Source organism: Siniperca chuatsi, linkage group LG17 (assembly GCF_020085105.1).
Source record: "Siniperca chuatsi isolate FFG_IHB_CAS linkage group LG17, ASM2008510v1, whole genome shotgun sequence".
Lineage (NCBI taxonomy): Eukaryota > Metazoa > Chordata > Actinopteri > Centrarchiformes > Sinipercidae > Siniperca > Siniperca chuatsi.
This window is the reverse complement of record NC_058058.1, coordinates 5,403,071-5,429,791: the sequence shown is the minus strand read 5'-3', so window position 1 is coordinate 5,429,791 and position 26,721 is coordinate 5,403,071. Positions and strand designations below refer to the sequence as shown.

The 26,721-nt window shown below is 40.6% G+C and overlaps 2 protein-coding genes across 2 annotated transcripts; one reads left to right on the top strand and one right to left on the bottom strand.

Moving 5' to 3' along the window:
* Nucleotides 1–563: 563 nt before the first annotated feature.
* Nucleotides 564–23,484, bottom strand: LOC122864431. Its single transcript, XM_044171841.1, has 10 exons — nt 22,804–23,484; nt 17,988–18,043; nt 17,561–17,581; nt 17,103–17,375; nt 16,280–16,367; nt 15,618–15,844; nt 13,720–14,007; nt 12,285–12,463; nt 4,031–4,123; nt 564–3,004 (listed from the first exon to the last, which is right to left on the bottom strand). Exons 2-10 carry the CDS (start codon nt 18,031–18,033, stop codon nt 2,555–2,557), a joined length of 1,665 nt encoding a protein of 554 aa, XP_044027776.1. The 5' UTR covers nt 18,034–18,043; nt 22,804–23,484; the 3' UTR covers nt 564–2,554.
* A 765-nt stretch (nt 23,485–24,249) lies between these two features.
* Nucleotides 24,250–26,217, top strand: LOC122864433. The gene is made up of 2 exons (XM_044171843.1): nt 24,250–26,014; nt 26,116–26,217. The coding sequence occupies exon 1, from the start codon at nt 24,504–24,506 to the stop codon at nt 25,929–25,931; it is 1,428 nt and encodes a 475-aa protein (XP_044027778.1). The 5' UTR covers nt 24,250–24,503; the 3' UTR covers nt 25,932–26,014; nt 26,116–26,217.
* The last annotated feature ends 504 nt before the right edge of the window (nt 26,218–26,721 follow it).

Below are 26,721 nucleotides of genomic sequence, written 5' to 3'. Positions count from 1 at the left end.
GACAGCAGAGCCTTGTTGTGATGAAGATCACTGTGGTTTGGTGTATTACAGTAAGTGAAGCACGTGATTGATGTTGCCCTGGATGCTGCTCTGATTCCCTAAAGGTGTAAAGGTGTTGCACTCTTAGTGTGCAGGGGCTCTCACAGACTGTTTGGCCTTGTGGAGGGGGGACACGCTTGGACGGAGTTTCCTCAGCCGTGTGAGATGTCTCGCTCTCATTCTGTGAAATGTCTTTGGTGTAAATCAGTTTCCTGACCTGAATTAGCCCACAGGCTTCTTCCACAGCAAGGAAAGTGAACTGATTAGTCAAAAGCAGTTGTTAGGGCTGTGAGTGCTTAATCTAATTGACTTTGTCCATGCTTCTCTATAAATACGTTTGAACTTGTGCCATGTCACTTTTTGTACTCTCTCATCTGTATTTCTGTGGTACATCACTTGTGTCTTTTCTTTCTTTATTCTCCCACAAACTGTTTTAATTGTTATTAAGTGTCTAATTAAAAGAGCGACTGCTGATTTACCCAGGTCTCCTTGTGTGGGGATCCTTGAAAAACAAAACTGCCTTAAAACGCACATGATTTAGAGCTCTTTAAAGTAAACAAATCTACAGTATGAACTCAGTTATTGGGATTTGAATGCCCTTGACTCAATAAAAGCGTAACCTGGTCACAGAGTAGCTTAATATATTTAAACTGGAGTAGGTGTAAATATTTGACCTTCCTTACTTCGATGGTTAAGCAGATTTTGAGCGAGACACCTTTGTAATACTATTACTGGTCAACAGTAGCATCAGTGTCACTGAATTGTATAGTGGGTTTGGATTCATGGAGCACCAGCAGCAAATGTATGGACTCACAGTTTTTTAGTTATTGATATTACTTTAACCATTAATCCAGGATTTTTATAGTCTGAGAATCTCCTCCTCTTTTTCATTTCCTATTTTTCTTGGACTGAAAGGAATCATGTAGCGCACTGAATGTCTAATATTGTAGGATGCTTTGTGTGAACCCCCCTCCACACACACACACACACACACACACACCTCTCATATTCACTGTTATTCAGTCTCATTCCATTGGGGCTGTAGGCTGCATCGTTATCACAGATTGATCCAACTGCGTCTTTCCAGTCACTTCATTTTGGCAAACAACTGAGCTACGATAATCAGAGCTCTGTCCAATGGATGGGGGCTGAGATGAAAATAGGAGGCTTTAAATCATGCAAGTCATTTATCTGTTACCCGAATAGTACCCTGTTCCATCTCTGTCGTCTCTTTTATCACCACTCCTCTCTCCCACACTCACTGTGGTGAATCGGTCCTTCTGTGAAGAGACAGAGAATCCAATTACGTTCCCAGGAGCTGTACCAAAAGTCCCAGAAGTGTTGCAGTATTCTCCGAATTTCATTTTGCTCTTACAGGGCTTGTGACAACTCCACTGGGGGAAAAATAAAAATAGATGAGGGTGGTTTCTTCAGTTAGCTGTCGTTCTTGTGCATGTTTTCTCTGGCATTCATCATTAGCGGGAGTGAGATGAGGTGGACGTCTTCGACAGGTTTCTTTAGATGATGCCTTCAAATGTGTCTGATTTGACACCCAATATATGAGAGAAAGTAAAACAACCAGCGGCGCTCGCATAGGAGTGGTGGTGTTCAATTGACAGAGCTTGTTTCGGTTTGCAGGTTTTTTAGGAAGAATACGTTGAGGAGGTTTTTCTCATGGATAGCGGTGAATGAGTGCTGAGACAAGCAGTTCTGTCTGCGAGGTGGAGACACTATCTGACATACTTGTACTGTTAATAATAGAGTATGTGTGTGGGTGGAATGAAATGAACAATCATTGCAGTGTTTGTCTGATGCCGTGAGAGCAGACAAAAGTGCTGTCAGAGGCAACACATTGAGATTCACCTCAATACAGGAGAAGCTCTTTGCTGTTGTTGTTAGTAGCCTTGGTCTTAGAAAATAATGTCTGATTCCTTGGAGCCTACTGACTCTACCTGTCAAACTGTCAAACTCATGTAGTGTTTTTTTGACAACCTTTCGACAAGAGCTAAAATCATTTGATCCCATTTCGGTGTTTTCCTAAAAGTGCTGAGTGTTTTACCCTTTTCACATCATCATAACTTCTGTTTGAGCCTCTGTTTCTTTGGCCCATTGAAGCTTGCATGCATTCAGTCTACTCTAACGTCGGCATTATCCTGTAGATCTGAACTATGATATCTACTTTAATGTTTAATTTAAATGCATGCATTTTCCATATGCACAGAATTGCTTTGTTCCTCTTTTGATAGAGCTTGGGGTTACTCTTTTGCATCTCATTTAGTGCATTATTTTGTATTGTGCATTTTGTGCAACTGCCTTTTTATTATTTTCTTCTAGGCTAAACTGACATCCGGATCCAAGCATGAATATTTTGTCTGTGATGTTGTTTCAAATGCAGTGATCAAGGGCTTGGTGGTGTTTGGATATGATAGGTTCACAGAAACACAGCCAGATGGTTGTGGATGTCATTACTGTATAAGGACCATGAGCTAAAACAAATACACCCTGGTGCATCATCTCAGGTGCTCTGAGCTGATTCCTCCTTCAGCCAAACTTCTCCGTTCTCTGCCCCTCCCTCTGTCTTGGCTGAATCCGACCCAGCGGTACCCCTGGAGGCCGTTCCAGGCGATGCAGCACCGCGCAGGCTGCCATCGGGAGTGTCAGCTGCAAGTGAGCGAGGATTGGAGGCGGGGCTGGCACTCATGGCAGAGTCAGGGGTCCGGCTGGCGCTGAGGTCGCTGTGGGGGGCCACTGTGGCCTCCAGGCTGTCGGAGTGAACTCCTCCAGTCACGGCTGTAGGGGAGATGGCATTCAGGAGGGGCTTGTGGGAGGCGTAGGTCATCGCAGCATCAGTGTCACTGTCCAGTGGGAAGCCAGAGATGGTAAACTCCACCCCAGAGTCACTCACCTCCAGAAAATTGTCTGAGGTGAGAGCATGGTAGCGGCCTGGTTTGGACACCTCAAGGCCCTTCAGAAAAAGATGGAGCAGGAAGCACATGAGAAGAGAGGAGAGATAAAAGGGTAGAGGACAGGAGAAGGGGTGAGGTTCAAATGAGATGAAAGGCAACGGGGAATATGTGATAACAAAAGGCAAGGACAAGAAGGAAAGAAAATACAAAATAGAAGGAAATGAAGAAGAGGAGGAGAGTAGATGAGGTATAAAGAAGACGATAATAAAACAAAAGGGGAGCAGAAAGAAAAAGAAACCAGTACAAAAAGGAGGCGGAAATTAAGGGGAAGCACAAGAAAAAAGATGGGGATGGGGCGAGACAAGTACAAAACGGATTCCCCCAACAGAGTGGGCAAGATGGAGGGAGGTGGTGTAGGATGGAGGAAGGGAAGGAAAGGGAAGTGGTAAAAATTGAGGTCAATGAAAAAACAACATGAATAATTTATGTACATATTACTAGGTACATATTTATAGATTTACCTTCTACTCCCATGCAGCCACCACTACTATATTTCTTGTTACATGGAGACAACAAAAATGTCAACAAGATTAAGACTTGACTCTCAGGTATTGTTGCTGTAATGATTCTTGTAGCATGTATCTTATCAAAAACCCTGCTGTTAAAACCCTTGTTTTGTTGACCCATTAGCCTGATTTTTATTTCAAGACCAAACTCTCTTATACAGTGATGAATAGATACAGCTTGAGTTGTTGACTGATCTGTGTCAAAGTGAAACGCAATCAGTTATATTTTTTTAATCACATACTTCTTACAACATGTTGATAACGTATTTTAATACAGTGTAGTCCCTCATTCGTCCAGGAGTGTTCCATCGTAGAAAAGGTTTCAGTCGTAGTCATCTGGACACTGTTTTCAGAATCAAGACGTTTCGGCTCCCACCCGGAAGTCATTCTCAATTGTGAAAATGGTCTGAGAACTCAGAAATTTAAGCTACTCCTAAATTTCTGAGTTCTCAGACTGAAACCTTTTCTACAACGTATTTTAATGTAATTATATTTGTGCTTCTCGGTTCCACCACTGACCTTGATTGTGACCTCTGTGCTCTCCGAGGTCTTATCACACACAGACTGCATCAGAGATTCCTCAGCGAACCTGGTGTAAGCCTCATGGACGACCTGCAGACCCCCCCCACACACACACACAAACAAACACACACACACACACATACATGTCAAAATGTGGCCACAACTATGTAATGTCCCAGCAGCTGAGCTTTTGCAAACTAGTCATCAGAAATACAGAAACTCTGCTAGAGAGGGCATAAACACACACAAGGCACATGTAACTGCACAGAAAGCTCTTAAATACACATATAAGATATTCAAGAGGAAGCTTGTGTGACATGACTGAGAGACAAGCTGTTTTATTTGTCTTCATGGTGGGGCTGGAGGTTGAGAGGAAACAGAGCCAAAGGGGCTGTAAACTTTCAGTTCCACTGAACTGCAAGAAAGACAGCATGAGAGAAGGTAGATGGAGGCAAGATGCACTAGGTTTGAAGAGTAAAAGTGGGAAAGGAGGAGAGGGAAGACCAAGATGGATATGTTGAGAAAGAGGTAGAACAAGTCGGAAGAAAAATGGGAGTGAATAGAGACCACTTTATGGGTTGAATATTTGGGGGGTTGAGATCTCCACAAATAGGCTTTTAAATGCTGTTTCGCATTAATTTTAAGGGGAAGAGACATACCAAAACAACATGCTCTACATATTCCAACTAGTGCAGTTGTCAAATTGTTGTTCCAGTATTAGTAAAATAATAATATTATAATATAATATAATAATGTAATATTTATTACTTCCTCAACAAATCTTTAGCCATTTGATTGTTAGTTGTGCTATTATTCTGTGATAATTATTGAATTACACTGAATCGAGAAAACCAACCACATATTTTATCATTTTCATCATTATGATGTTATATTTGGGGGTTGTACTGGCCCGTTTTGATTATGAGGGGGTTGTACACTGTTCTAATATCACACGGAGATAAATCTTGCAGTTTTTTGTAGGGGTTAAATATGACAAGAAATATAATGTAAAAATAATGTGTTGATGTGAACTAGCAGAAACGGTCTGTGTTTTGTGATGTGTAATCGGTAAATTACTGAATGAACATATGGTTTGTCCCCAGAAATAGTTCCAAAATGAAACCTGATATTACATTTTTAATATCCATCTATACCACACAAAAAACACCTATTAAAGGCTAGCTGCCTACATCCTGCCTGTCAAAAAGATACTGTACATTATGTTGACTAAAAATAGTTAAGAAGTAAAAGTAATAGCATGGGTCTTTTGCATGAAAACAACTTCTGTATTAACAGGAAGCACCATAGTGGATCATCTTTTGGTCAGAGAGAGACATGAGGGAGAGAAGGTACAAAAGAGATGAGAAAGTGAGTGGAAATTGAGACACAGAGAGTGAGAAGACAAACGCAAAATAGTGAGACACAAGAGACTTAAAGTGAAAGGAGAGAAGGAGTGAAAAGAAAAGTAAGAGAGAAATGGAGCGAGACAAATGATAAAGATATACAGAGAAAACAGGCAGGGACACCAATGGAGAGGTAGATGGAAAGTAAAATAGATGGAAGAAAATATGTAGGATGAAAAAACAGCGAGGTAGCGAGACATGGAGATAGAGGGACTCAGGGGAGGGAGAAAGAGTAATGTGGAGAGGTATGATTGATTTGCGTTTCATGTCGGCCTATTGGGTTAAGTCCCAAAAGGTTGCGGATATCCTCTCCGACATGTCTGTGTTCTCAGATCTATGAGGAAATCCATAACGTGTCAGAATGACCGACATCAAGGGCAACTGCTGTCATCTCAACCTCCACGGTCAATACACAAACACAAGTTATAAGTTCCCATACACACATGAAAATTTAAAGGCACATTATGAGCATTTGCACACATTTTGTTTTGTAAGCATATACATGAATACACAAGGATACACAAACACACACCCAAACAATACCTGTACACACAGACACATACAGTGAGTGAGAGATATACGGGGGAGTATGACCTGCTGATTTAACATTTATTGTATATTATTCAGTAATCATTACAAAATGTGATATTAGCACATATTTATAGTGACTGTTCTTCCAGTGCTTTTACTAACTTTTACTGATCATGTTTCATTTTTTATAGTAACCTTTTAAGAAGCTCTAATACATATGAAATGTAATGTTATTTTAATGTTATTTTCATTTTAGTATAGTGTTATACTACTTATCTTGGCACTGAATAAAAACTATGAAAATACTACCAGTCACTATTTATTAGCTACTAGTAATAGTGAAGTAGTGACATGAAAATCATAACAGAATGGTCTTTTTTGTGCTAAATTAGGGAGCAAATAACAGCTACTAGTAAGTACTGAAAAGCTAATAACTAAAGCTTGCTAGCGGCATGGCTGTATGGATGGCAATGTCGATCTGAATGAAATTTTATACAGACATTTATGGTGGCCAGAAGATGAATCTGACTTTAGAGATTCCCTGACTTTTCCTTTAGCGCCACCAGCAGGTCAAAGTTTTCACTTATCCAGTGAAATATCTCAACATCTACACAATGGATTAACTTTTCCTGTAACGCCGCCATTTAGTTAACATTTGTAGTTTTGAGTGAAACGTCTTCTTAACTATAAAATTTGGTACAGACATTCATGTTCCCCTCAGGATGAATACCTCTTCTTTCCTTAACTTTTCATCTAGCTCCATCATCAGGTTCAAATTTGAATTTGTTCAATACTTTGGTTTATGAATACTTACAAAACTAATGACATTCCCGTCAGCCTCAGCTGTCGTTTGTGTTAGCAAATGTTAGCATGCAAACATGCTAAACTAAGATGGCGAACATGGTAAACATTATACCTGCTAAACATCAACATTGTCTTCATGAGCATGTTAGCATGTTGACGTTAGCATTTAGCAGTACAGTAAAGTACAGACCCACAGTGCCGCTAGTGTGGCTGTAGACTCTTTGTCTTGTTACCTTTTAAACAGAAACTGGTGACTAGAAATATTAAAAATATGTACAAGTCCATATTAAATAGTTGCAAGTAAAGCCAGAAAAGTAAATAGTTAGAGCCAAATTTCTGACCACTGCTCATTAAAAAGACTTCACTAATACAAAAGAAGGAACAAATAACGTGAGGAATAGTGATTAGTCATTAAAATGTAAGTAATGGTGTCTTTTGTGACTAGTGATATTTGGGAATAAATGTAAAAACAGCATGCCATAGAGGGAGTGTCTTGATGTCATGTCACACGTTAATCTATTGCTTTGCATCACTTGAAAACTACAATATGAACACATAACATCTAATGCACAGAAAACTAGACAAACACAGACAGACACAAAAAAACACTGGCAGCCCACCCACAGACTTTCTGGGCAAGTAGTTGATTACACAGTGACAATTCTTAGAAAACAACCAAGAATAACATCATGGAAGATTTAACAAAGCTCATACAGGTTAATCACTACTGCCCTTAACACGTACACCACACGCAAAACCAGCACAGATACCCACACATACACATCGGATATTTCCATTGTAATTCTCCCCACACAATAAAACACTGAAGTCAGAAATATGTGCATGTGTGTGCTAGGTCTGAGCAGTTTATCAGCGGAGAGAAAAAGAAAGAAAGAAACAAGGGAGGAAAGCAAGAAAGACAAAGCAGAGGAATGGGTGGTGCAAATGTTCAGTCACAAACGTTGGAAAGTCACACATGACATTAGTGTGACTTTCCCTATATTATTGTTCAGCTGCAGTTACACACCAATATAGAGGAGATATAAACCATCTCAACAGGTTATTTAGTCTCTACACTCAAGTTTAAAATCTCATTTTCTTAAAGCAAGTGAAAAGACCTGGCCTCCTTTCTCTTGTTTCACAAACTGAAATGGAGCCAAGTACAAACAGCTCTCCCCCTGAGCTGGGATTTTGACTTGTTTTAAGAAACATAAGATTTTAAAAGAAAATATTGGATTCAGTTACTTGTTAAAATGAAACTTTTTTGCAGTGTGCACCCCGACCTGGTTCAAAACTGTATCTAAAATCCTGGAAGACAGATCGTACTCTTGACTGAGCTTGTCAAACCAACACATTTTTTAAAATTAAGCACCGACATATAACTGGCCTCCTATGCCCTTTACCAAAGCTAAAAAAATGATATTGAGCCTTATATCTAACCCCATTCTTTTTTCTTAAGGGGCCATACTGGTGTATTTCCATGTTTAGTCTATAAACTACAAAATGCATACACTACTGCCAATCATTTAAATCAATCAAGTACATTATACATTTTAAGATTAATTTCATAAGTTCCTGATCACCATTGGTTTCTATTCCTATTTTATGAAAGAATTTGGAGCTATCTGACCACATATGACAAAAATATACTAATAAATACTTATATAAAAAGGGATTCTCATGCACAGCTCAGTCATTTGAATATTGAAAAGTCTGTAAGGATCACGGAGACAGCTTGTCCCAAGTTGTGGTGCTAGATCCATTTAAGGTATTGACTTTTTGTCAAATTAGGTCTTCGATAAACTTCTGCTTGTTCATTAAGATTGACAGCAGTTTCTCCTCAGTGTCCAGGATTTATTTAGTCTGCTGGTGCTCAATTTCTTTAATGGATTGTTATCATCTCAAAAGCAACACAATTTACAAAATACTGAACACACATTTCTGAAACTGTCACCAATAATCTTGTCACACAACAGCAAGTTGATCAAGGAGCTTATTTGCCCAAAAAGCAGTACATTTCTCTAGACACCAATATGAAGAAGATAAAGCAGAAAAAAGAGGCCAGAACACAATTCTCTCACCAAGAAGAGGCTCCGTTTGAGGTTCCTTAAAGTAAGAGGGAGAAACGCAACGCACAGGCAACAGCATTAGCTGGGCCACCAACAGACATCCAGCTGTGAGTATAAAGGCCTAATGTCTGCTGCGGTAATTTGAATTCACTCACCACTTGTGAAACTGAACCAAGATGCACATCATAAAAACATCATAAACTGGACAAACATTTATCATTTGAGATACCTCATTCCTGAGATTCTTAAATATTAGAAGTAATAAATACAAACGTACATACATACGTACATACAAGGCATAAACTTAAATCTTATCTTAAAAGCTTAAATCTAACCCATTGTGGTAATCTACCAACATTTATCCTATAAATCCAGCTGGTTGTTGTCTTTGTGTTGCAATGCCGATGTACTGAATGTAGTTACCCACCCAAAATGTGAAGCAAACTCAAAATGACAAGTTCGAGATAAGGACTCTTGCATCGAACAGCATCACGAGAGTGTCAGCTGTACCCTGCAAATTCCTGAGAGTTGTTTATAATGTCATAGGTGTCCTAAATATGAATTTAGGGTGGCATAGCAAAAACACAGAAACACAAATACTGTGAGGGAACAGAGAAAGACAAAGATAAGTAACATAAATGTGACATCATACACAAATGAAGCTTTAGCGTAAGTTCAGTCAGGAAGACTAGACTTTCGCATGGTAGGCATAGTATCTTCATTCTGCCATTCACTCTTCTCACACATGCTCACTATTATTCCTGCTGTCACTATCCTGGGCTGTTAAATCGGGACATCAGCTGTTCCATCAGCTGGTCTTGTCAATCCAACAGTTACACATCTTCTTTGCCAACCTATCATTCTACTACCGTCATGATTCTCTCTCTGCTTTCAGTACGTTCATGAAACGGCTGTGCGGCCCTGTACCTCCCCATCTCCACACAGTCCTCGCAGATCCTCCAGCTCATCACCCCATCAGCCTCTCATCCTTCAGCCTCAGCAGAGTCTTCAGCCACCACCACCAGAGTCCGGACTCCACAGGGGGATTTATTCCTCCGCTGCTCAGGGCAGACGCCCTCCACTGCCAAATATCTCCTCGCGGAGTCTGAGCACCAGAGACTCTGTCAAGATTAACACCGCTCATCATCTGTTTTAATAAATTCTATCTTTACTTCAATCACTTGTCTCTCCTGATTGAAATACTAATTTGTAGTGTAAAGTGACAGTAGAATTGTAAAGTTTCAATTTGAAAAATTGCTCAAAAATGAGTTATGGTTATGTGTAGCAGCTCTATTAAAATGTTTTCAAAGAGAGCTGGATTTGAACGGGGTAAGAATGCAAATTGTAAAATATGCATAATTCCCTATCTCATAACAACGCTGAACTCAAACGGAGATTTACAATTCCAGGTTAAGTAATATGTATGTCGTATATATTGTCTAAACATCATTTAATAGTCTCTGCAAAGCAATCAGTCTCAGCGGCTGTTTCTGGGTTGTTTACAACGAGTGAGTCTGTCTGCAGTGGAGAAATTCAATCAGTTTAAAAGATCATGTAGTAGGGCTGCGGGTTGGGGAAGGAGGGGTTAACTGTCACCTATTTTAAATGATCCAATAATTTAGTCAACCATTTGGGAAAGCAGTAAAAGGCACTGATTTTATTATATTAGCTTAGCAAAAATCATATAAAGGTAATTTAGTTTGTCTGAATTTGTTTCAAATTAAGATAGTTCTGTTGTAAACTAACCATCCGTCCCACCTTCTTTAAACATATATGATAGCAGAATTAAAGCAGAATTACATCAATGCTGAATTTTGATGATCTTTGGTGATAATATATGGCATACATCATCAACACTTTTTTTTATTAAACTTTTATACAATTGATCTGGACATCCTTCTTATACCAGTTTGGTCTTTGTATTGGGCTAGTATCCCTTGGTAGAGCAATCAGCCTGATTTATGAGTGTTTTCTATAGGTGAGTCATCTGTTTGTAATGTGTTTTTAATTGGTCCATAATTCAGTTAACAAATCCCCCAACTGGGGACGCTGAGTGGAGGGTTGTGGTGATAGAAGGGTTAACTGTCAACTCCTCTAAATCATCCAATCAGTCAGTTAATCAGCCAGTATTGAGCAGGTGAATAAAAGGAGAGCAAAGATTTGAAATAGCCAATTGGAAAACAATCATTGGTTTGTATTTTATTTTATTTTTGTCCCTACAGGCTCAGCACAACCTTTGAGGGCGCTCACAATTAATTCCTAATTGAAAAGTTTTATTCAAAATTTACATTTTAAGAACAAGAAACATGGTAATGACGACGCCTCAAAGGGCTTTTTTGTAGTAAATCAACCATTTTAAAAAAGGCACTCTAAAAACTGATTAATCAAAATTACAATAAATCGTGAAAATAACTCAAACTAAAAACATGTTATTGTTTACATGGTGGGTGCTAAACTGAGAATCTGTGTGACAACACAGGGTGCTCTATATTCTGTTGACGTTCAGAAGTGATTTGTATTATTAACCAGCACGTACATTAAAATTGATAAAAAGCATTTTCATTTGTCAACTAATCATGTGTTTTCTGTGCAAAGACACTGCAATTTCAGGCGCTGGTACAGAAATATCTGGTGCCAGGCTTGAGACTGTAACCTGTACATGTACTTCATTAAAAATGAAAAATGTGACATTTTAGGACGTCAAAACGTGTGGAAATTGCTTCCTGTAGCTCAAAGCTTCAACACTTGTGGATTTTTTTGTTGGAGTATGTTTCAGGCTTAAGTCTCCAACATATAGAGTAGTTAATAACAGCGTCACAGCAATTTGCAGTCAACATTGTATCTAGTCTGAATCTTTAAATAGAATTTGTAGTGGTTTACTTCACACATGAATTCCTTCTGTTCATTGACATTTACATTACTCTTTTAGGCATTTAGTTGCTGCTCCTATTCAATGGGATTCAGCAGGAGGATTATCCAAAAAAATTTGATCACTGACTATAGCACCTAATAATGACTAGTTCTCAAAAAAACAGATATGACAGACATACTCGTGTCTCTGGATGGTTCATGTACATATAGGTGTGAGGGAAGAGAAAAGAGACCCAGGGAGCAGTACTAGAAATACTATGTTTCTCTGAGTTGTCCTCTGCCATGTTGCTGTCTTTAATTTTGCTGTAACCATGTGTCCCGCACTGTAGGGGAGGAAGTCAACCAGCTGACCATCCTGACTCCCACAGCAGGAACAGAACCCTCCTCTACATTTTAATCCTTTCCCAGCCAACACACACAAACACACACCTAACTCTTACCACATGACATGCGCTACTCATTTTGCCTACAGGCCCACCGTTCCGAGCCTTTTCCTATTCCTATCGCAGTGACCCTACAATATTCCTCCATCACACAGAAATGAAGAATGATAATGCACTAGGTGGGTGTTACCTGTCTGAAAGCCTCGCCGTCTCCCTTGCCAGCCTGCTGAGCAATGAGCATCAGCTTCTTGCTCTTCTCGTTCCTCTTATGCATTTTATAGAGACAGGACAGCAAGCACACCAGCAGCATGAGAGCGATCAGGCACAGCAGGGAGAGGATGGCTACAGTCAGGGGAGGCAGTTTATAGGCTGAGGGAAGACAACAAAAACAACCACAGAGAAAAATAAGTCTTCTGTGACTGCAGAAATGTTGTTTCAAACTGACTTTGCTGTGTAGCTACTCATCTTTCATCTCAGTTTCTTGTTAAAACTGAATCTTGTTTTAATGAACTTGCATTAAAATGTTGGTCGTTATCTAGTTAAAGATTAAATCTCTTCCCCTGTACAGCTTAGGATATCTAAATGAAAGGTCATCAGTTAAATCATGGCAATCTCATTTGTTTCCATTGTCTAAGTCACTGTTATCATGGTGTTGCGCGTCCTTAAATATGCTATTGATATCATGCCACAGTTTCATTATTTCCATTTATGACTACCCTTTGACACAAACAGTTCAGTTGCAAAGTTCAAATCGCTCCATAAAATAGGCAATACCATAAAGCAATATACTGTAATATTGTATAAAGTAATTGCCAATAGCTGTTAATGGGGAACTCGACCAATTTTACACATCAAAGTCTGTTTACAGGTCTTGGGGAGTCCTACTGCATATGTGAAAAAGTTATATAAAGCCTTTTGTGGCTCCAGAGGGAGCTGCACTAAATCTGATAATTTGCCTCAAGTGATGTCACTCGAGTCAGCGTCAGTGGGTGCTGAAGACTATAAGTTTGAAAATGAAAAATATCTGGGGGTGTGGAGTTAGAAAGAAGTGAGCTTACCAGACCTCTGTAGCCCGCTCCTCATCTCTACTTGAGACTAGCGGCTTGAGGCTACATTAGCTGCTACTAGTATTACACACTTGAACCTCTGACCAAACTGTCAGCGTTTCAGTTGCACTGTGGGTAAGTTAGGTGCTATGTTTTGACAAGGAAGAAGAATGTGTGGAATAAAAAAGACGATATCTCTGGTTCTGCTGCATTGATTTATATTCTTTTTCTATACTGTGCATCATGAGTCCGACAATGTTATGGGAGTGCAATGCTAAATCGATGGATTTGCTTCAGAAAGGCTCTGAATTTTTGCACATGAGCTTTGGTTGGTAAACACACACACAGGATGTGCCAGCCTCCTTGTATATAAACTTTATACCATGTTTTACAGTTGTTTTACTCTGACTGGCGCAACATTATGGTTTAGGTAGCCTAGCAGTTTCTCAAAGTTTGGTAGGTTACAGGTCTGAAAACATATGGTCATGCAGTCAGAGCACTGTTTCAGGAGATGTAGAATGCATGTTGCTAAATACATACTGTAAATGTTGACCATTTAAATGTGTATTTTTCTCTTACCGTCTGCCTCTATGTAGACATGAGCCACAGGAAACCCAGCCAGATCTGTCACTTTGAAGACACCCGTGTCGGCCACATGGACCTTCTTCATGATGAGCTCTGATCCCTCCACAGTCAGCCTACCCTCTAGCAGAGGGTCCAGCTGTGTCACCAGAACCCCCTGGTCCAGGATGACCTGGTCCTGATTGTCTGATTTGCGCCTGTAGACAATGTTAACATTGGAATGGTGCACGTAGAGTTTAATTTTCAGGTTTTCTCCATAGGAAAGGTGCATGAAGTTCTGGTGCTCTGTGGAAAAGCAAAGGGAGAAACATAAACAGATGTACAGCGTGCATGAATAGCTAGCCTAGCAATGTGTATATGCTAATGTAGACACATTTCTAGGGTTTGATTTGATTTAAGCCTTTTGGAGTGTGGCAGTGAACAGCTAATAGCTAATGATGCTAGTTGTAGAAAAGGTTTCAGTCGTAGTCATCTGGACACTGTTTTCAGAATCAAGGCGTTTGGCTCCCATCCAGAAGTCATTCTCAGATTGTGACTTCCGGATGGGAGCCAAACGTCTTGATTCTGAAAACAGTGTCCAGATGACTACGACTGAAACCTTTTCTACGATAGAACACTCCTGGACGAATGAGGGACTACACCGTCTTAATGATGCTAGTTGTTCACTTTTAGCAGTAATAGCATAAACAGCTAAAAAACGCAATACAATTGCACTGCCACCCTATATATCTAATAACACCTTGCAGATACATCGATAGTCAGGAGATGTACATGATATAATTTTTAGCCATGCTAGCGGCATGGTAATGTTCGTTGACCAGTCAGTCCATCACTTTAGTCCACTACTTGATGGATTGGCACAAAGTTTTGTACAGACATCCACGCTCCCCAGAGGATGAATCCTAATGACTTTGTTTATTCCCTGACCTTTCCACTAGCGCCACCAGCTGCTTGACATTTTTGGTTTTGAGTGACATGTATCGACAACTATTAGATGGACTGACATGATATTTGGTAAAGACATTCATGTAACCCAAAGGATGAATCATTCATGTAATCCAAAGGATGAATTATTAACTTTAGTGATCCTTTTACTTTTCATCCAGCACCATCATCACGTCAAAACGTTTTTCATTTATGACCAAAAATCATCTGCAATACTAATTCATATTCCTGCTGTATTTTGTGTGACGTGGTAATGTTAATTAAAACAAAAATCGTAAATGGTAAACATTACCTGCTAAACATCAGCATTGCCATTGTGAGCATGTTAGCATGCTAATATTAGCATTTAGCTCAATCCACCGCTGTGCCACAGAACAGACTCAAAGAGTCACTAGCTCAGTCTTGTTTAAAGCCAAGTGTTCTTTCTTAGCATAGAGAAGCCATTGTATCAGTTAATTTATTTTGTTCCCTAACCTTCATTAAAGTAAATGTGTTCTTGATATATTTTTATCTACATCCTATTCTTTACTGCTGCAGACCAAGTACCCCTGCAGGCAGGTTTAACCTCATTTTAAATACATTAAATAAAGACCTTTTCTGAGATTAAGGCATTAGGTAATACACTCAGGAATGAGATAATGCAGACAGTGACTCAAGGCCAAGATGAAAATTTGCAATATGTGAAACACAAAAAGCCTAACATAGTTGGTACTTTTATAATAAAGGTATAGACAACTAACACCTTGTGAAAACAATGTAGGCTTATATCAAAGACCTGGCTTGTAACATTTCTCAGCAATTATTCTCTGCGCAGACATCAGCACTGCACTTAAATCAGATACACTCAGATGCACATAACACCAGCATGTACAGAATAATGACACATGCACGTGAGATTGATAGGTCAATTAAAGCTGAGAGGATGCAGCAAAGCACAGATCTCTCCTCACCTCTGACATTCAGACAGTTCCTCCTCCTGACTTTACCCTCACGGTCCAGCACTGTAAAGCTCCCCTCGTCGGTCATCCTGACAGAGTGCAGCGTCACCCGTTTCTCCGACACACTGAGGCGTCCCACATACTCTTCTGCCGACACTGCCGTCTGGTTGTACAGCACCACGGGTGGAGGCTCTGTTGTGTGCTGTGTCTCAGTCTGATTGGCCTGAACCAGACTGGGCCTTAACATGGTTAAAAATCAAATAGAGAGAACAGATGTTACCTAAATTAACATTTGAGCAATCTGTGTAAATCTTGTTCAACCCAATCAGTGATGTTGCAGCAGGTGTTTTACCTCTAATTGCACCTGTTGTGACATCACTGATTGGGGTAGAGTCAGAGGTTTGAACCAACAGCTAGCAGAGCAGCAGCATTTCCCTGTCCTATTTATTTATTTATTTTTGAGTTTATTTAACAGGGACCACACAGATAAACATCGGAGAAGCAACACAACAGATGTAATGTATATAGGGCGTCTAGCTGAAGCTAATTTTGCAGCCCCCGTCCCTGGTTGGCTTTTAAATTTAGGCCAGAAGAGCTAAACAATCTGTGATAGACTCCATGTTGAATCCAGATTTGTGAATCCTTTTTTTCTGTCGCACTTTCACTGACCGTACCTGAACTCCAGGGTGATGGGGCCTTCGATGTGGTTGAGATGGATGTAGTAAGATTCTCCATACTTCACCACTTGCTCCAAAGCGCAGTCTGACAAACAAGACCAGAGGAAATAAAGGTCAAAGCAGGATCTTGGTGACCGGGCTTTGTCATGATGTGGTGGAAGTCATTATGTACAAATCAACTGTGTTGTTCAGCAGAGTATCAATGGTGAAATAGTTTTATGGCTGGTTGTGTGATTCCTTAACTTTAACGCGAAATCTCCAAACCTTAACAGAATCTTCTATTATATCTACCTAATCTTTGAAATTTTGTGTTATACAAATAAAGCTTGGTGAACTTATACAACATACGATTTGTTTGATTATACATGGTATTTTGTGACATAGCAAATTGTTGGTGCTAATAGCATTCTTATAGTCCTATGTTTTTACCTGTGTTTGTCTTATGTATGCCCTGATACAGCACGTTTTCTAGCGGTTGATAAGGAATCAAGCTAGCTTGCTGACGAGCATGTTTCTGTATTTTCTAATACAAAGATTAGGGCCACTGTTTATCTAGTACATCAAAAAAAAAAAAAAGATTATAAAACAGGTTTGTAATTCCTCCCACAGTTGTATTGTGGGACGACAAAGAATCTGTATAGGTTCATTTTCTGTATTTCTCCAGAAAAGACATAAAAGTCTTTGTTCAAGTTGTTTCTCCCCCACCAAACCAGTTTTCTAAAGAGGTACCACTATTCACTCCCAGAACTAAGACTTTAGTCAGGGGAACCCTTTCTAACGCTCTCCCCACCTCTGGATAAGAGTGCAGCAGACAGCTTACCCCTGACAATGAGGATGAAGTGCTTGGCTGTGTTGGGGTTGTTGGTGTTCTTGATGACGTACAACCCCTCGTCCTCCTCCTGCACGTCCTCCAGCACAAGGTGGCTCCGAGAGTTGATACGGCCCCGTGAATTCACCACCTGGCCTGCTTGCAGCAGAACCACCTCAGAGGAGCGATTGGTCCTGGGTTTGAACACAACCTCACTAACGTTCCCAGGCGGGACATCGATGTGAACGTCCTCGCCAAAGAAAGCTGTCCTGTGTTCCTCTTTGACTAGTCGAAATAATCAAGATGTTTTATTAGATATTATAGACAACCTGCTATTTCTTATTTACTTTCTCTGCCCAGATTTGAAACTGATCACACTATCACTCATCTTTTCTCATGCATACAATCTGTTAATTCTCAAAAAGCATTCTTAGTCATGTATTGCAATCCAAACAAGCATGCAGTTTTACCTTTCAAAGATGCTGACACAACTGTGAAAGAAAAACAGAGAGGAGTTTATTTTAAAATACACTTTTTTTTGTTGTCTGCTGATTTGTACAAAGATCTCTAAATAAGTCAGAGTTCCTTTGTTCTTACTAAAAAACCACTTCCCCAAAAAGTATGAAACCATTTGAAATGTAAATGCCTCCGATAATGACAGCTAAAAATAGACCAGATGTAAATACAGTCTTTCTCATAAGAAAATGAAGGAAAGCAAATGAGTAGAAATTAAATAGATCATAAAATAACTTGACTAAAAAAAGCTTCCTTTGGTGTGGTTTTCATAGAATCTATGCTAATCATTCAGTTGAAACAAATTCAGTTTTGCAGGAAGTCTGTTTCAGCCATTCATTTATCTAAACCCGCTCCCAAGTGACTCATTATGTTTGTGCTTACCAGTGCAGAACAGGGCGCAAAGCACCAAAGCGCTGATTACTTTCATCTTGAATAGTCTGTGTGTGGAAAAAAGAAACTCACAACAAATAAGAAAAACTTTTTATAGCATCATTATGGCTCCTTTAGGTTCAAATCACAATTTTCTAAAAATAGATATAATGCGATAATTATATCAAGATGGGATCATTTTATTTGACATGAGAATATTTTTATTTAAAAGAGGTTAGATTTCTTAAGGTACAGATGTATTGCTAATTTGAGATCAGTGGTTAATTGAACACCTCTGCAAAGTAGAAGCATGCCAACTTCAATCTCCCTCTTCCCTCCCCCTCCCGCTCTGCACCATCCTGCTACGCTAGCATTTCACATATTAGCTCTTCAAATACCCAAGGGAGAGCACTGCCAACAGTCCTTGACAAGAAAATCTATAGTGCTGCTGTAAAGTAAAATATACTATTAAACTGAGTTTTATAGATAAAGCGTCTTCAAAGCTGAAAGAGATGTGTGTGAGTCCAAGACATGGCACTGTGTGGTGAGCTGGAGAGCAGCTCTCCTGCAGTGTGACGAGTCAATCAGCTCTCCACTCACAACAAAATGACCACAAACCAGATGAAAGGAAGAGAGGAAGGAAGGAAAGAAGACAGAGAAAAGAAAAACGGTGATGGAAGAGAGGGTATACCAGAGAGTACAAGAGAGATATACATGCGAGAGTAGCTTCGTGGTCATCCCATGGGGACAATGAGATGGACAGGAGCCAGCTTGCATGAGTAGACTCTTTGACCTTTTCCGACTACTGCACTGGATTAGACTAAGCAGTAGTAGCACAGAGTCATTAAGGTGGGATAATTAGATGGATAGATAATGGGAGAGACAGAGAGAAACAGCTGGAAAGAGAAGATTTGAATGAAAAAACAAAATTACTAACAACTCTTCTCAAAGCACTCTGATCCTTGCCAAGCCTGGTCAACTTGAACTCAACTAAGAGTGTGAAATTATGGATGTCAGATTTCCCAAAACAACAACAGCACTACAACAAAATGACTATTTGCCACAAGAATGACATTCCTATATACATTTTTTTCTATTTTAACTCAAATACATCTTAATATAATACCTGTATGTACTTTATCTTCCAAAGTTACAATCTTTTAAGTAGGAATTTTGCTCTTCCACTGACACTTGTTAGGACAAAATACCAGCAACAAACCTACACATGACTACCTGGCCAAAGATACCTGCTTGATTTGTTTAAATCAGGCCACTGAAACCTCATATTTGCTTTGGTGTTGTAGCATTTTTGAGGAATAAGGACTGTAGATTTGTGAGAATTATATTATGGTAGACGGGGTGCACGGTGGCAGAGCGGCTACAGCTCCTGCCTCCCAATAAGGAGATCGTGGGTTCGTGGGTTCGATTCCCGGACCGGACCAACATCACACAATCTCTCTGGGTGGAGTCTGCATGTCCTCCCCGTGTTACCGTGGGTTCTCTCCGGGTTCTCCGGCTTCCTCCCACCGTCCAAAGACATGCATGTGTAGGTTAATTGATAACTCTAAATTGCCCGTATTGAATGAATGTGTGAGTGAATGGTTGTCTGTCCTTGTCTGTGTCTGTGTTAGCCCTGCGACGAGTTGGCCACTGTCCAGGGTGTACCCTGCCTAAGGCCCAAAGTCACTGGGATAGGCTCCAGTCACCCGCGACCCCCTAACGGGGACCAAGCGGTAGAAAATGGATGGATGGATGGATATTATGGTAGACTGACTGAAAAAATATGACTATGATTGTGAAAATAATTGCATTTACATCAAATCTGTCTGCTTTCTCTCAACACTGCATTAATCTATAGTACAACCAATGTCTCAACACTACACCTACAATTAGACACTGACACTTGGACGACAACTGTGCAATCCACTTGCTAGATGTCTGAAACTACTGACTTCAGAAAGCCTGTTAAGCAAAGGGGGAATGCACCAGTAGTCATGGGCTAAGGAAGTGACTGAGCAATATACCCCTTTAATGTGTAGACTTCATAAACATTTTGTATACACCTAAAAAAAAAAAAAAAAGATGAACATGTATACCAAAGACCTGTTGATTATATATCATCTACAGCTTAATAGTGTACTTAATTATGTGCTATATTACCAATTTTAGCCTGTAAAAGGTTTTAAAATATCAAGCAGGTTTCTGCAAAATCAGTGATGTATGAGTTATTTTCCTGTCTGTATCCACTGCAGCATTATGGAATAGAGTGAATCTTTAGACTCTGAAAGAGAGGACAATAAAAAGCCAATTGAATTTTTGTCAGCTTCTTCAGATGAGGGATTAGACTGCCACTGCCAAGAAGAAAGCCCATCTACTTTCCCTCTGCACATCAACAGACGCAAAGTCACTTCCAAATGACACCCTCACATTAATGTGGGCAGAAAGATTACTCAAGGGGCCCTTAGAAACACAGTAATCATAGCATATTTTGGAATCGGTGACCTGTGAAGCAGGTTTCAATCGTCTTGCTTTAATGTTCTACAGAGCCATTAGCTTATTGCATTTGTGAGTGCTGCTGATTGTATGAAGTTCCTACCGCATGACACTGACAAGATGCACACATGCACATACATTCAAAAACTGACACGTGAAAAATGTATTCAGTGAAATCAGAGTAGTGGTTGTACATCTAAATAATACAACTGAAAGCAGTGTAGAGAGGCTACACGAGGCCAAGTAGGGGCTGAACTTTTCCCCCTTTACAACCCAAAAAGAAAAGTTCTGCTGTCCTGATGGGGGGCACTATGAATAAAGATCAAAACTTGAACACATTTTCAACACAATCTGATAAAAACTGGAGGGAGGATGAAGCCATTATAAACATTCAGGCTGCCTCAGAGGTGCTGTAATTAAAAGGTGGAAATTCTGAAAGACTACTGTCTAACCACTGGGTGTCCTGGATAAGAGATTCAGCTAAGAAGCCTGAAATACAGATGTAACCCTTGTCCTTTTGCTGAGGGCGTGATGTCCCTTTTAAGTCTGACTCTAAATGGGGTCACTGCTCTCCCGTCTCCTGTTATGACCAATTAGATCAGTCAAACTGTACGAGGCGCAGCATTCACTGAAGTGCGTGTGACACATCCAGCAGCCTCCTCGTGGTGAGAGGTGTGGAGGTTACATCTTTCAGGCCGATCTCATCAGCCTGACATCCATCCTGACTTGAGTCTTTTCCCCCCTTATCTCTCCTCTCCCACACAAGCCAGGAGGGCAGTAGCATCATGCCTCCACCCTCCTCTTCATACAGTGCCGTCTCTCTCATAGTTCTGCTTCTCTCTGTCTCTTTTTTCTTATCTTCCTCTGAAACACTTCTGTCTTGTTCTGCCTTTTCTCCCCTTTGTTGTCTTCTTTACTCGCTCCTTAATTAAATCCCATGATGGTCGGACTGATATATTGGGCAAGCATTGCCCTAATATTAAATATCACCTCATCAAAGCTAATGTGATCATTTCTCCTCTACTGTTATTATTTCAAGAGCTCTCTCTACCATTGCTGCTTACTGCTAATTCCATTTGCATGCATTTTAGAGTGTTGAGTCCTGATGTTCAAAATGCAAATACAGAGGTTCTCCCATGTGTCTATTTAACCGTTTTTAACAAGAAAATAGTCAATTTCATACTAGAACCTTTAATCTGATACTGAGATCAATGCAAGTGGGTCCCCTCTCTCGACCTGCTTTTCCCCTGCACTTTCCTCGTCTGCACCCCCACCTGCACCCCCACTCCCCCTCCTCACGCTTTACAGCAGCCCTACCAGGAGCAGCTGCTTGTGCAGCCAAGGGTGTGTCACGACCGGCATGAATGAGGCTGTCCCGTTACGGGGATGTCCGGGTGGAAGATGGAGGAAATGAGAGGGGAAGAATGATAACGACTGAAGAGAGGTTGGGGTTGGATTTATCACCACTGCCAGCCACTCTAATATCAGAGACTGTGCATAATAGAGTCATCTTTTATGTGTTGGGGAAAAGCATGCATTCTCTCTCTGTCTCTACTGTTTCATTCTTTCACAGACATCATTTGGGTGATGGTTTGGGCACTTGCCATAGCACCGGGGAGCCTATAATTCATAAGATATCAGGAACTATAACTCTGTAAATGACTCTTCTATGTGACAAATACTTAGTCAGCTCTAATGTGTGCAGCAGCGCTACATTGCGTAACCATTTCCCCCGGGATGGACCAGAAAATATCTGTTAATTCAGACGGGTATATCCCGCATACAAGGAATTCTAATGCACCACAGCCTGGGCAACATACATAAAATATTGCTCATGTTACTATCCGATTATTTGCATCAGCTTGTAAATACGGGGTTAATCTTAGAAGTGTCCGAGACATCAGCAGAAAGATTAGTGAATTTACTAAATTAACCCAAAATTAGAAGGAGAAAGGAGGCCATTCGGTGCACAAATACCTTATTAAATAATGTCCCGTCTGAGCAACGCTTGGATTCTTGTCTAAATACTGTGGATTTCATCGTTTTTCTCGGGCATTTCAGAAAGTTTACCCCTCTGTTATATGAAACCGTTACTTGTTTTATTCTTTTGCGAAGATGACAGTAATTCCTGCCATCCTGCACGCCTTCGCTGTGTTGCTGTTGGTTACACGCCCTAAATCAGCCGTTACTGCCGTGTGGGACCGCTCCACACAAGCGAATAGTCAAAACAGCAAAGGAAAAACTGCAGAATTTAACCCACTACCTCCCTGTTTGAACAAAATACTGAGAAAAAGATTGCTGTAATATACAATTATAATTGGATGATGGTAATTACCTTTGTCAAGCTTCGAATCCGAAATCACTGGACTGGGAGGGGCTCAGGAGTGATGGTTTCAGGAAATCGCCTTTTTTTTTTTTTCTTTATTTCATGAATCTCTTCCACCCCACCACCCCCAACCCGACAACAACACACTTCAATGGGGCCGGATCGGTAGTAACTGAATAAGAGTTTCGGTTGATCTCGGGTTTGTGGACCATTTGAGATCGGCTGTGCTCGGGAAGCTTCGGAAAAAAAAAAAAAAAAATCGTCAGTTCTGGCTTGGAGCCACAAGCAGCCGCTCTGCAGTTTAACCCGAGGCCACCATTACACATGCACGATATCTCCAATCCCATGTTAGTTTATCCGGTCAAGCAGACCGCAGTTTGAAGTGGGAATCCTCCTCTAGCCACATGAGCTTGTGCTGCTTAGTTACTAATCCCAAAATTATTGTATCATCAGTTCTGAGTTATAGCTTACTTCTCCTTTTTGATAAAGTAGACGAGTTCAAGTGGGTCAGTTAACTAATATTAGCGCTGTCCGAGGGCCTTAATCTTTCCCAGCCCTGTATGCTGTCGGTTCAGACCGCAGACTGTATTAACCTGTCGGCCTACTTCTCCGTTTGTGGTGCAGACGCTATCCAAAGTCAGATTTTTTTTTTTTTTTTTTTGTCTCAGCCAACTGGCGTCAATTTGTATTGTTTTCCTGGAGACAGTCTTCATTTTTCCATTTGCAGGAAAACCGATAATAATTGTTTAATTGCCAAATTGTTGTTAAAAGTTAAATATGTAAACCATTAAATTATACACTGATATTATACTTGCAACATTTATTAATGAATGTATTCTTTACATTCCATAAAACTTATGTGTTTTATGGGAATTTACACATTCAAAAGTCAAAAATAGTTAACACTAAGTCAAAGCAGGCTGTTTTTGGTTGACCATAAGATTTTCATTAATTCTTTAATGAACTTGTATCCTGGTAAAGAAAGCATTCAAAACATCAGTTCAATTCAATTGGGCTTTATTGGCATGGGAAACAGATGTTAACATTGCCAAAGCATGTGAAACATACGTAAAAAGAAGAATAATGATATTAAAATATATACAGATAAGTAAGATGGGATAATCATAATCATACATTGTAGACTTGCAGTTTAAATACAAATACAAAAAGTGAAAACTACACACTGCAACTTTTTTTGTGTGTGTGTGTGTGTGTGTGTAGGTCATCCCTCATTTTGTATAAATGATATGTTCTACGAAATGATAGCCTATTTCGTTTTGTTTTCCCTATTTTTGATTTCAAAACTCAGTAAATTATTATTTATGTATTTATCTGTATTCATTATTTTCCCATTTTCAGTTGTTGTTATTCCACGCACTTTGTGTGTGTGTGTTTGTGTGTGTGCGTGTCTGCCATGCCTGGATACGGTTGCTAAGCTACGATTGGACAGTCGGTGTTTGGGGGCGGGATTTAGCGAACGTCATTTAGTTTTGAATGTTTTCTTTTAAATTCTTCTTACTTTGACTTTGAAGTCGCTGGAATGTCATGATGTCATTCAAATACCTTTGATGTGTAGGCTAATATCTGGTCTGAGAGCTTGTATATAGGACTCAAATCCTAGTGTTAGTTTAGTTCAGATTTTTCAGAGCACATACACATCCTTCCAAGGAGACGAGCACAACGACTGCAAACCAATACAAGCCGATACTATGGATACAACACATAGACAAGAGAATATGGATCAGGACCTTCCACTGGCCACAACGGACACTCTTCGCCCACTTGTCCAACAGTTCCTGAAGAAGCTGACGAACGCACAGTGGGCCAAGCTGGAATCCGGGTCTCTTGACAAGGCCACAGAAAATATCATAACGAACATGTGTGTGGATATAATTAACACTGTATCTAGATACATTTATGAGGCATTCAAACACAACCTAACAGAGGTGAGTGACTTGCGTTTGCCGCAAAGTCCTCCCAGATCATCCAGATGCTCTTCTGGATCTGATGGGTCACAGAAGAACGTCAGTATATCCGAGGAAGAAGTCGAAAGGTTTTTGGGTGACACTATTAAACACACATTTAAGGAGGCGACGGGTGTTCAGGAGGACATCTGTTTCCCCAGCACACACAAGATGAAAGACCTCTTGGTGAAAGAAGCAACAGAGAGGGTAAATGCCGAGCTCTCCAAAAGTTGTGGAAGCAGCGGAAGCAGCAGCGAGGAAAGCGAACTGCTGGCCTCCAAGTCCTTCACAGGCAGACTAAAGGCAATGATAAGATATGTGGTGAAAATACTTAAAAAATGCGCCGCTAAGATGAGATGCATGTCCAAGATAGGTCAGAAAAGTCCAAAAATGGAAGCTGATGAAGCAGCAACAGAGCAAAACAAATCGAGAGAGCTGGGTGAAACTGGAGGGACAAGCCAGACCCCCATAACTCCTCTGGAAGAGGATGAACCAGAAAAGGATTCTTCTGGGAGAAGCTTAGAGATTCTAATCACCAAAGCCTTGAAGAAGGTCCTGAAGGACCAGGCGAATAATATCAGTTGCATCAAATATGATGGTGACATTTCAAATGAGGAACGCGACCTGATTGTGTCCAGCACCTCCCAGGATACAGACAAGGCAGCATCTAAGATTGTTAAATATATTATATTGGTAGAACTAGCAAAATTTAGCAAAATGTCCTGCTGGAAAAGGGTGGGAAGTAAAATCAAGGCATTCTTTGTGCAAAGATTTGCTAAGGAGTCAATCCTAAGCTTAGTGGCAAAACTGAGGAGCAAACTTGGCTGCTTCCCACCAACTAAACAAAATACTGACGATCTAATTAGCCAGGTGGGTAGCCTGGTGGAGGACATGATCCCAACACTGGAAGATGAGGAGATAAGAAAGGACACAGATGAGGTGTGCATCTACCAAAAAATTGCCAATGACATTTCCAGCGGAAAGCAAAACACCATCATTAAGCAGCTGACTGAAGTAGTGTCCCACCATCTACAACCTGGCAAAGGACACAGGCAGCAGTTTCAGGCCGAGGTTCAGGCCGAAGTGGACAAGTTTATAAAGCTGATGTGGAACTGGCTCAACCAGCAGGCACAACAGCATGAGAGAAGCGGGATCACGCGAGTGTTGTTCTGACGCAGATTAAGAACACAGTGGATAGTCTGCCAGCACTCACAGAGAGTCCTTTGGTACTGAAGAGTGACACTTTGACACTTGAGTTTGAAGCAATTCTATCACCGATGAGCCACCGGATTCTATTACCGATGAGCCATCTGAGTTTGAAGCAGCACCGGATTCTGTTACCGATGAGCCATCTGAGTTTGAAGCAGCACCGGATTCTATTACCGATGAGCCATCTGAGTTTGAAGCAGCACCGGATTCTGTTACCGATGAGCCATCTGAGTTTGAAGCAGCACCGGATTCTGTTACCGATGAGCCATCTGAGTTTGAAGCAGCACCGGATTCTATCACCGATGAGCCATCTGAGTTTGAAGCAGCACCGGATTCTGTTACCGATGAGCCATCTGAGTTTGAAGCAGCACCGGATTCTATCACCGATGAGCCATCTGAGTTTGAAGCAGCACCGGATTTTGTTACCGATGAGCCATCTGAGTTTGAAGCAGCACCGGATTCTATTACCGATGAGCCACCTGTGTTTGAAGCAGCACCGGATTCTGTTACCGATGAGCCATCTGAGTTTGAAGCAGCACCGGATTCTATCACAGATGAGCCATCTGAGTTTGAAGCAGCACCGGATTCTATCACCGATGAGCCACCTGTGTTTGAAGCAGCACCGGATTCTGTTACCGATGAGCCATCTGAGTTTGAAGCAGCACCGGATTCTATCACCGATGAGCCATCTGAGTTTGAAGCAGCACCGGATTCTATTACCGATGAGCCATCTGAGTTTGAAGCAGCACCGATT

Bases quoted from the DNA above. Each gene is read 5' to 3' on its own strand.
- LOC122864431 (XM_044171841.1), bottom strand. From the start codon at position 18,033: ATGAAAGTAATCAGCGCTTTGGTGCTTTGCGCCCTGTTCTGCACTG. The intron at 15,845-16,279 runs GTACGGTCAGTG...AACCATGTTAAG, and splicing joins CCCATCACCCTGGAGTTCAG to GCCCAGTCTGGTTCAGGCCA. The intron at 3,005-4,030 runs GTCAGTGGTGGA...CTTTTTCTGAAG, and splicing joins GCACAGAGGTCACAATCAAG to GGCCTTGAGGTGTCCAAACC.
- LOC122864433 (XM_044171843.1), top strand. From the start codon at position 24,504: ATGGATACAACACATAGACAAGAGAATATGGATCAGGACCTTCCACTG.